At 37.5% G+C, this 12,036-nt stretch overlaps 1 protein-coding gene across 1 annotated transcript in view; it reads right to left on the reverse strand.

Moving 5' to 3' along the window:
* Positions 1-12,036, reverse strand: part of KIF26B (kinesin family member 26B) — a 275,199-nt gene that overhangs the window by 154,327 nt on the left and 108,836 nt on the right. Inside the window, exon 4 of the mRNA XM_030236166.2 lies at positions 9,725-9,891. Coding sequence (XP_030092026.2) covers positions 9,725-9,891 — 167 coding nt within the window. The remainder of the gene's footprint in view (positions 1-9,724; positions 9,892-12,036) is intronic.

Below are 12,036 nucleotides of genomic sequence, written 5' to 3' on the forward strand. Positions count from 1 at the left end.
TTAAAAAAAAAGTACTAATGTACAACTTACATGAATCTCCGACTGTATCCTAAGAGAAGATTTGAATCACTGTCCAATTTTGACCAGAAGAATAGAGATATTAAAGAAATTATGTCTCTACTGATTACCAGAAAATAGACAGCTGAAGAGACAGAGCCTGTAAACACTTTGATTGAAGATATCATTGAAAACTCTTTATTAAACAATGGAAAATACGCTTGAAGGAAAGGCCTCTAGAACTCCCCAATCACACAAAAATTCCTAAAGCTCCAAACTCACAAAATCTCAAGAAATGCGTTCACAGGGAAAATTGTGGCTGTTAGTTGCAATGTTCCTGTAATTACTTATGAATGTGTACATTCATTTCTTGATTTATTCTTTAACTGGTCTGTGAACTAAAAGGCAACCAGTACTGTCAAATCAAGATGTGTGGCAGGAAGCTCTGGAGTCCTTGTCCTGCATGCAATGCATTTGTGTACTCCTGAATCTAAGTAACTCAGAAGAGACCAAGAATTTGATGGAAATATGCCAGTGGACAGTAGCTGTGAGATGGGCATCATGTTCAATTTACAGCTGAGCAAAAAGGTTCTAAATCTCTGTTTGCTATGAGCCACCTAGCCATGTTTACAGGTGCACTGTGGTCTTATAAGCACATCAGTTTATATTCATCACAGGGATGAATATATACAAGCCCAACCGACAGTTGTCTACCTAATTTTAGATTATGTAGCAATAAACATATACTTCAACATTTCAGCACATTTTCTTGTTGGGTTTTTATTCTACAAGCAAGGCAAACTAAAATGGCCTGTATTCCTTGGTAATTGTAAGGAAAAGCCAGTCATTCAGCAGTTGAACAGATTGCTCTCAAGGTTCAGAAAACACTGACTGAGCATGTGATGGAGAATGCTACAGACAAGGTAAAGCACAGCTGAATTTCAAGGCTTCTGGGGCAGCGCTAAAAGAATACTTGTAACAGGAAAAAAATTCAGAATAAGAGTTTTCCACTCTGAACTTCCAGATGTTTAGGAAAAAGTCTCATTACTATGGATTTACGATCTCTTTGAGCAAAGGTTATTCTGATGTTTTTAAAAACAGAGAGAAAAAACCAACTGGTGGTGCATATAATTTTCTGCTATAGACAGTGCAACTACATCAATTCATCTTTCTCACCCTGCAAATCAAGATAGAGACACCATAAATCAGAACTCTTATGTCAAGGTTTAAGGGAAACAAGAAATATGCAAAACAGTAAATCAACAGGAGGTTTCCTATACTATGGTTGGCAGTCACAACTATACTAGAAGTCAAAAGATTAATGCTGGCCATTTTCATTTCCACTGCCCTAAGAGTAAAAAGCAAGATTGAACACCAGGAGTCTTTGGTAACAGGTGCTGAGGGATTATTGCATAGGCTGCTAGCAGTTTTTCTCAATGTACATGTCAGATTTCAGGGAAAGCCAATGTTGAAGAAGGAAATAGCCTTAGTTCCTTTTAAGTTTCTCTAAATCAATGCAGGGAATGGATGTTCAAGTAGCAAGCATTCTGGCACTCAAGAAGCCCTGTTGGAAATTAGAAGACAAAAAAAAAACCTATGCCTAATTAGCCTCCCCCTTTTCAATCTGTTGAAATCAACAGGAAATCACAAGATGTGACAAGAAATGGAAAAGTTACCTCTGCTTTAGAAAGGTGTATGGAGAGCAGCAGGAATTCAACTTCCATACACCTAGGTACTTTTGTAGTTAATGCTTGGAATTACCTAGAAGGATTAGGAACACAAATCCATGAAAAATTACCTCTTTCTTTAACAAACCACTAAAATAATCAGGGCCTCAGTGCCAGATTATCCTGTTCTCTTCCCTGCATGCAAAGCATTTATTGGTACATGGCATCTAAGACATGAGAGCTGCAGAAAGAATGGGCCAGCACAGTCATTTACAGGTCTAAAGCCTCTTATCTGTAACAGCAGCAATCAATGGGGTACAAATAGACAAGGCAAACCTTAAGCTAAGGGAACATCTCAGAACATGGGACAAAGGCCATTGCTAATTACTGAAGACAGGAAGTGTCTTGGTTACCTCCTTCTGCCTTGATGGAGGTTACATAACACTTAGAGCTTCTACAAAGCATTTACACTGCATGAAGTAGATTAAGTAGGTGTTTGCATTACTGGCCCTTTTCAGTGTAATATAATCAGCTGTTGACTAGGATCTCAGAGAGACAGAAGGGGTTTGCTTGCTAGGTAAATGGGTCTTTGGTTATCATGCATTTTCATGGAGTTGTACTTGAGAAAATAAGCAGTCAGAAAACAGGAGGGGAAAAGTATATATAAATGCATTTTATTCAAAGACCCAATTTTTAATTTAAAAACTGAACACAACTGATTATATAAAAATTAATAGGGCAAAAGAATTCCAGACACAAGGTCAAATTTGTGTATCTAAGTAAAAATTAAAATGGTGCAAAATATACGTTTACAGAAACAAAGGTTATAACTAAATACCACTGATTCAAACAGGAATCAGAAAAAATCTGGGATTCTGGGTTTTAGGCAATATATACCAGTAAAAAATAATATAATGAATTATACTTAGGAGACAAGACATCCATTTTAAGATAATCTCTTAAGCAGAAAAAAATTCCACAGAATGTGTCCTCTGCTTTACAGAGCCAGATATTCATTGCATCACAGAGAAACATTGTATTCCAAAACTTCACAAAGAAAAAGGGAAGAAAGGGGCAAATTTTCTCACAACTGTAAAAGGCTAGTTACACAACAAACTGCAAAACTTGATGACTACTTCAATAACAGCATTATTTAGTGATTATCATTACCATCAATACAAAACAAATCATATGTGGGGCAAATGCAGGTCAGAAAACACTCAACTAATGCAGCACACAGAAGCAGGTGTAGCATATTTCAATAAAGACATAATATCAAAGTAACATACCTTTCACAGGATGGAATTTTAATTTCTCTGTTCAATGGTACATAATTTGTTCCTGGATTGTAATCTTTTCCTTTAGATTCTTCTAAATAGATATATTTTTAAAATATGCTTAGACCAGAAAACGACATTTGTTAACTTTAAACATACAGAGTTGTTTACCTTAGGTGGATTACTTTGATACTAGGAACATGAGGATGATTTACATCCTTTTCATCAGTTACATGCTTTGAGGCTAAGCAGATGGCACACCCCTGCAAGTATAGTATTCTACAATAATCCAGGGTAGTTTTAGCTAATTTCTTTTTATAGCTCCATGAGTCTCTCCCCAAACCCTCTTTAAAAATCAAGGTCTATTATCTGTATTTTAAGATGTGAATGCAAGCTAACAATCTGCAACCAACCTGTAGTGGATGTAATCGGTATAAAGATTTAAATTATTTTGTTCACAGACCAGTAGAAACTTAAACATATCTCAACCAGATTTCCAGTCCAGGTATAGAGTGTATACATTTTCTTAAACTTTTGTTTAAATAATGGCAGCATGCACTATGCAAGGATTCAGACACATTATTTCAGTCATGTACCCAACACAATTCTTGTTAGAAATGGACCTACGCTGGAATCTTGCCATTAAGCATTTGGGGTTTTTTTTTTTAATCAAATGACATTAACTGATTCAAACAAAAGTGTCATGGGAAATGTGTCAGCTTTGAAGAAAAAAAAAGCCACTGGAGATTGTTTGGGACCCAAGACAGAACTACCATGAAAAATTAGAGATCATTGAAATACCTTGTTTTCCCTCTTCCAGATGTGAGACTGAAGTCTTAATTTTTTCACTGCATATCAGATCACTGTCTCCACTACTACACACCGATTATTCTTGCATGTAACTCGCACAGTCTTTCTCACCAAGATATTTTCGTTTTGTTTAACTGAACATAGAAAAAGAGCATTCCTTATGCCTCAGCTGTCAGATTCCTATCACTTCATGAGCGTCACAATTCCCTTTTGACTAGTATTTAATTTATATACATGAAATAACACCAATAATAGACAGCAGAAACAGCCTGTTACTTAGGGCTCTCACAGCAACAGAAAGCACAGAAAAGCAGTGACTATGAACATAGATCTCTTGCATTACTGAGGAATGTTGAGCAAGTATGAAAAATCAGCCACTGAAGTTGTGCACTCAAACCTAGGTGCCAATTTTAAACGTTTCATGGTCTTTCAGGAAGACTGAGATCATTGTGATTAAAATTTCCCCCACGAGCTAGCCCAAGACAGGCTTTGAAGGTAGAAATATTTGTGAAATGATTTACAGATGTTTCCAAACTTGCTGCCAGCATTCCTGATGAAAGATAGTCTGTGGATCTTTTATCTTAACATTCTTTTTATGTATTTCTTATGCAGCATATGATAAGGATGAGGGAAAAGAGTCAGAAATTCTGGTTAGAGTTATTAATATATAGTTTTTCAAAACGTCCAAGAATCTGACCACAATTTAACTGTTAAATTTAGTTTGTTCAGCTAATGAAAGAAAATCCTGTTAGATTCTGCATAGCTCAGACAGCTAGAAACCAAAGCAAGTTTTCACCCAAGTCTCAGAAAAGAATTTTCTCATAAGGATGTTGAGTTTACAACTATTTAATATCAAGAACTTCCCAAGCAGTACCCAAACTAGGGAACCACTGCATGGCTTGAAAGAGCAACTGGGTCCACCACTCTTCAGCATGAAGAAACACTATCATCTGAGTCATCTGCTGTTCAGACTAAAACATTCTTTAGAAAGGCACAGACAGGCAGCTTTCACTACCTGACAATATTCACAGCCTCTTTCCTGAGAGGTCTCTGAGGCCTCTGCAGCTCCCATGCCCTGGATGTGCCTATACAGCCTGATGTGACCCTGTACCTGTCACAGGAGTATCAACAGCAGATTCCTGACCTGGCTCTCACATCTGCCAGGGGCATGCTTCAGCTACACCGGTTACAGCCTTGTGTGGGTTAGAGACTACCCACATAAATCCAGTGTTTCTCCTGCGGACCTTCCCATGCCAAAGCTGGGCTCAGTGAAACAATATCTTCTTCAACCCATTTCCTTCTCTACTACCTGCTGCCTCTGTTTCTTACCTGTTTTTTCTGTGCATGTTCTGACAAACTCCCTGTTGCAATGTCAGGAAAAATTTATTTTTGTAAACTTGCCCCAGACCACCAAAAAACTCAAGACATTAAAATGGTGTGCCTACAATACACAGTAGTCTTTAAGGGAAAGCCCTTGTGTTTCCAGATTCCTTTGAGCTTTAAAACAGACATATACACAAAGATTGTATAGACTAACTATAAGGAAAAACAGCAAACATCAAAAGCTGTGTGATTTAATGAAGTTTTCCACATGTATGCAAAAAACAGGGAGGCATGAGATTCCAGGGTTTCTGGAGTGCTAAGTAATCAAAACAGCACAGTAGTTTAAACAAGAGGGCCTCACAAATACTGTCTTCATATCAGCTTTGTAGTTCATGCAAGAGAATTTTTTTAAATATTCAAAAAGGATTCTCTGGAATGGAAGGGAAACATTTGGCATATTCAGCAGCATTTTGAACACAACATTCACTGTACCCCTTGGCCACAGTGTATCACCTCACCTCTTCCTCCTCTGCTGCCATACCACAAAGGGATGGGGAATGAGTGGGGATAGAGTCACCAGCAGTTTTTCCAAGAATTAAGATAACTGTAAGTTGAGCTTATCCCACACTGAGTAGCTGTGTATGCATTATACATGCAACTAAGTTTTAGTTGCATGTATAATGCAACTGTTCTTATTTTGTCTTCATGTAAGAGTTTTTTTTAAAAAAATTGGACATTCCATTTGAAAAACATGCCTTGCAACATCTACAACAGTAGCATTGTGTGGCCCTCTTTAGTGTTTAGTTGCAAAAAGACATGGAAAATGATCCTTAGAACAGATTTTTTTCAGGCTACTTTCAAGATTATCTATATTCCCATTAGGCTCAATTAATCCAAATATGACTATATCTGATATCAGACTGAGGCAGGCTTTTGTTCCAAATACACTGTTACACTTCCTGACTAGCAATAGGAAACAACTTTAAAGACTAGCAGTCAAAAATATCTCCTCCGTGTCAAGTTTTTTTACCTTTTTTTATATCTCAAGTGAAATGGGCTTTTATGTCTCTCCTTCGTTCTGATGAAAAGTTCTCCCTCTCCAATAAAGCAAGTTTACTGTGATGGGGAAAACAAGGAACAGCAAGATTGCAAAACACCAAAATCACAAAAACTTTAATGTGTTGCCGCAGACAACAGAAAGGCTCTGGTCCAGTTTTGACTTCTGGTTCCTGCATGATGCTATCACCTCAGAGAGACTACTGAAACTCTACAGCCCAGTCACAAGAGAAAGTTTTCATTCAGAAGGTCAGGTTTATTTACAGTAGTCCATCAAAGCTGAAGTCAAGAGTCACAAAAGTTTTCTCCATGTAGGAATCAGCATAGATAGGAATAAAATTACCATGCCCTTGGCCTGATAAAGCTTCACAGAGACACCAGGGAAACAATTGACAGAAAGCCCTTCCCTCAGTTCTTCAGCAGTATCAGCAAGGAATTACTAATCCCTTAGCTGGGGTGGCACACTCCTATATGGTGCTGGGAGGACACAAGGCAAGAGGCTGTCACACCTTAGGCTGCAGCGGCCCAAAAATGCTGTGCTTCTTAGGACAAAGACCCAAACTGGAGGCAGAAGTTAAGTCATGCAAAAAATTTCTTAAATGCTCTTTAAATGATTCATTATGAGTAAAGAATCTTAACATTATTTCACATTCACTAAATGAATTATTTCATCATGAATGTGTACTGGTAAGAAGCAAGAATATTGTTAAATTAGCATGATTGAAGCATATCTGAGACAAAAAATGAGTGATAGTCCTAAACAAAAAGGGAAATTTAGTGCTTGTTACTAAAAGCACAATTTATTGAATTCAGTTCCTGTGTCTGAATCACCATTAGAAATTCATTATTCATACCTGTATCATCTAATATTCATAAGCCTACCAGCTGAGCACTTTGGACAGTTTTCAATGTCTGTTCCTTTAAAGCATTCACATACTGTCCCATGGGAATCCTGATGTGTCATAAGTTCCCTTGCAGCAATATCCCAACAAATGACAATTCACAGAAGTTGCAGCCCTCTTAGCTGTTTTGGAAATTTGTCAGCTAGAGATCATGAAACCTAACAGTCAATTATTGAGACATCTGATAAGTCTCCTGGTTTTTAAAAACACTGAGAGTCACTGTGGCCTTAGGATACTTCTCCATGGCTCAATGCCAGCCATAGGCCAGTCAAGTGACTGTCACTGTTGAGCTAGTAGTGCCTGAGAACAGAAAAGTTATGAGCTCCCAGTAATCCACGCCTGATATTTCTGAAGTAATTACAACAAAAGTTCCATGGATGCCTTGACATTTCCTCCGTACTACAGTATTTTAGTTAATTGGGTTTTTTCCTGATGATGGATGACTTATATCTGAGCCTCATCTGAAGTTTGCTTTGCTTGTTAGGGAAGTTAGAGTGAAATACTGTGGGTCATTATTCAAATTTCAAAAAATAGGTTCTACTCTTCGGCTCTGAACTTCAACTTCACATTGGCAAATTTCTCTGGCTTTGTAATAATTTCTTACTTACTCACTGTGACAACATGGTCTATGACATACGTTCAAAAAAAGCATACATAGCTGGTAGCCACTACTGCATGTGCCACTGACAACCACAAAAAGCAAAAGCTCAGAATTCGTAGATCCAGTACAAAGGACTGTTTCACATTGTAAAGAGTGCACCATCTTAATGAGTTAAACAACCACTGCCTTCCACTTCACATTTTCTAAATACACGTACGAGTAGGTCCCTACACTTCTTATCACAACTTGACAGAAATGCAAATCGACACACAAGACGCAAAACAAAAATTAGAGATTTGGGTTTGGAAAACAACTTGGCGATTTTCTTGTTAAAAGGTCAAACAGTGAACAACTGACTTGAATTTGCTGCTTAATCGCCAGCAGATGATGTAATTTGAAGTCTAGGACAAAACTGACTTACATAAGTGATATTAATCTAATTGTGCAATACCCCAAACTAAACCAGGCACTTTTGTCTTGCTAAGTACAGTTTAAAAGTAAACAGTCTAAACATGAGAGCTCTGCTGGATGAAGCACACCCAAGAATTCACAACATCAGCTAGAAGCAACAGAGTTCTACTTAAAATGCTATGATTTACATTAGGGATTTTGAGTAAATTTAATTAGTTTCCTACATTTCAGCAGAGTATATTAAGAGCAAATGAATTCTCTCAGCATAGAAAATGAAACAATGAAGAACAAATGGGTTAAGTCATCTTCATAAATCAATTCATGCTAAAATATGTGCTAATCCCAATCTGCACTCCAGCTAGATATTACCATGTGTGTACATTCAGCAATTTTAATTTAAATTGCCTGCAGTTAAACAGAAAAGGGCAGCAAACCAAGACCACTGTCATCATTCACATTTGCTATTGCAGCATCTCATCTGCAAAGAAACAATGGCAGAGTTGCCTCAGACAACTGGATCTTCTAAAATGCTACCCTTAATCCTTTTACATGAGTCGCTGTATGACACTGATTGAACGCGTGCAGCCCTCATGTTGGTGAGGAAAAATTGGAGAGGAAAAATATTTTTTCCAAATTTATGGAGTCCAACAACTTTATAAGTTTTCCATTTACCTTTTAAAATAAAATAGAAGCATGTGGAATTACTAACAGTTTGGCTCTCTCAAGGGAAGGAAGCTGATCGGAAAGTGCTTGAGGCGCTCACTCAAAGTTCACTCCATGTTTTGAAATCAAGATCTCTCACTGGATTGGACTGGAAGTGCTATAATAATGGTTTATTCTCCTGTTATTTCATTACTCTTCCCAAGTCAATCTTCTAATTAATAGAAAGCATTAAAATACAATGATAATTTCAATGTCTTATGTTACATAAGGGTTCAACTGGGCTAAAAAGATTCTGTTCTTAAAGAGCACATATCTGCACAAAAAACATTTTTGTGAGTGATAATTGATATTTCACTTATTAGCTGATATGCCCATTTCACAAAACATTTTACTAACAAATTAATTAAGACAGACAAAAGATTTTTAAAATTAAACCTTATCTCATCAATTTCTTTTAATGATGTCTGAATATTCAACATAAAGCATGTTCCTAGGCTGAATTTAGACTCTCAGGTCAGTTTATTGGAACAGCAGGAACTGAAGCTGAAATCAGAAACCTTAATTTTCAATATGAAAATGAAACCTTGATAATTTCCCTAGATGGAAGTAAAGTTCAAAAAGTCTTAAGATTGCCACCAAACTGAACCAGCCACCTCCAGTTAGTTCTATAGTTAATTGCCTGTGTCAGGAAATTACTTGGATGGGGCCTTCTCATTCAGGGATACACCCCTCTAAATATGTCACAAAGTCAAGTGCTATTCCAGGAGCGCAATCACGTTTTAACCCAAACCAAGCATTAAAGAGATATTTTACAGAAGAGGGTAGAAGTGTCATCCCATTTTACAGATAAATGCATGTAGTTGGATTAAACAACATTTTCATGGTAATTCCTGCAAGTTTGTGATAGATGTGTATCTACACCCATGTTTTGACATGATATCCTTCTTCACTATCGAGTTGTCTCCTTTAAAAGAAATTATGTGTCCAGCAAAGGAAAATCTGAGAAATCTCTCTTACCTGGCAAAAAATGATGCTGCCACCGAGGTGCCTGTGGATACTTCACTGGCAACATATGTGCTCTGGGAAGCAGGGAAGCTGTACAGGGAGGGTTTATCTGCATTGTAGCGGTTCAGTGCTGCTTCAGTCAGGCCCTCTCGACCAGTCTCTGTCATAAGCTGAGATATCTGAAGACAGAAAAAAAGCAGAAGTGTCATCAGCTAAAACTCACTGGCTGACCCCTCCTAATCCAGAAATGCCTCCAGATTGCAGATGGAGGCACTTCATTCACTCCCTTTGCTTTCACACTAATCTACAGTACTTAAGCTCAGCTCTAACTTTGTCTGCATTGGAAAAAATGGGATAAATTTATCCCACCACTAAAAATGTCAATGATGTATATGGTTTTCCATCCATACAGAAAAGAAAGAGTAAACCATAATCCTTGCTTGGTTTTACCTCAAGATAAAAGAAAGATTAGATTTGTGCAAAATATGTATATTTTACTTCAGAGGTGGCAGAGGAGTGAGGGAATTAAAAGGACAGCATTTTTTGTCTTTGTAAAATAACACCTCTCTAATGTATTAAACATTTTTCTGACCTTTCTCTAGCAAACTCAAGAGCATAGGAGAGACTCCCTTGGGATCTTGGACAATTTATCACCTCTCTGCAAAATTGGGATCATTACTATTCACTTTCATTGCCTTTCTTAAAAGTTTTTAAACATCATGTGATTTCATTCTTCTGATGGCCCGTCTAACATTCTTTTCTTATTAGGAAGTCTCATCTCAGCCTTACATTGTCTGAAAAGAATCAGAGTTCCATCAGACTTGACCCAGCTCTCCTCAAATCAACTGAAAGATTTTGACTTCAGAGAAAGCTGGGTAAGCTCTACTGAAACAACTCCTCAATAGTTTGAATTCCGTTTCTTGACTTCTTCTGCATGAATTTACAACACTGTTATGTCATCTCCCATACTTCATGCAATTCCTAACAAATTCCCTTACCTCCTTCTCTCATTTCCACAGCAAATAGCTTCTGTTCACCAATGCAGGACACAAAATTGCAATGTATGCCTAAAAAGAACCCTCTCAGGTTATTGCAATCATCCACAGCATAGCTTCCTTCCCCCTGCAAAAAAGTTTCCAAGAGCTAGTCCCTCACCTGTTCAATTTCATACCTCTACTTAACACCACAAAAACAAAAAAACATCTTTGTGAGGTATATGAAAAAAAGTATTTGAAATCATCCTGCAGTTAGTTTTCCACTTCGGCTTGCTTTATTTCATGCGTTAAACATTTCAGTCATTAAAAGCAAAGTTGAATAACTGATTTTTATTTGTAAGGGAAAGAAGACATGATATGGCAAAAATTTTTAGGCCAATTATCAAGCAACCTCTGTTTCTCTCACAGAAAATTGCTATCCAATCTGCTACAGCTAAAATAATCTGAGTTTATCCTTATTTTACATACTTTTAGACCAATGAACTGTAATACTTCAAGAACAGGAATGTTAAACTAGCCTCTCTATTTTTATGAGGAACCAGAAGATTGCTGAACGTGCCCCCATCATGTTAATTCCATGCTGAGCTATTCCAATTTACAGGATTCACTACATGGAATGAGCAGTGCTCTCAGAAGGCTATAGATGAAGACCTGGACTTAAATCATCTCATACTACTGGTAGAATGCAGGAATTTAGGTTGCCTGCCAGAATACCTCCCTACATTTCCAGAGTGCAGGCAGACAGTTCTTCAGCATCCTGCTACCCTATGTATGTCCACCTGGGGCACACAGCACTCTTGAATTCGCTAAACAATATTTCCTTAAATATCACATAATACTTGATAACTCAGCTATTTATCTTTGCAATGAACTAACACAAGATTCTGCTCCGTCCCCTTCAATTATCCTGAAACCAAATTCCTCACCTTCCGTGGGAGCCACTAAACAGACAACTCTCCCTTCAGAGAAGAGTACAGATATAAACCTAGCCTCATCTAAGTTCATCCAATGCAAATATATAATATAATATAATATATCCATCAGGATGAATCATCATTAATTCATTACCATTGCTGGCGATGTCACTGGGAGCTGCTACTCCCATGGCAAACGCAAAGCAGTTAAGAGGTTGGTGAGTTGACTTATCTCAGCTGCAATTATAACCTCCCCATTTACTGCCAAATAAAGATTTGCAGCTCCAAATATCAATTTCCACAGCCAGTGCAATACACTTCTATTGGCATCAGCCAGTCCCCTGAAGTTGTGAGATGGTGAGGCTTGAGAGAGGCATTTCAGACAATTGCAAAACAGGAAAGTATTTGTGTGTCT

The sequence above is a fragment of the Serinus canaria genome, chromosome 3 (assembly GCF_022539315.1).
Source record: "Serinus canaria isolate serCan28SL12 chromosome 3, serCan2020, whole genome shotgun sequence".
Taxonomy (NCBI): domain Eukaryota; kingdom Metazoa; phylum Chordata; class Aves; order Passeriformes; family Fringillidae; genus Serinus; species Serinus canaria.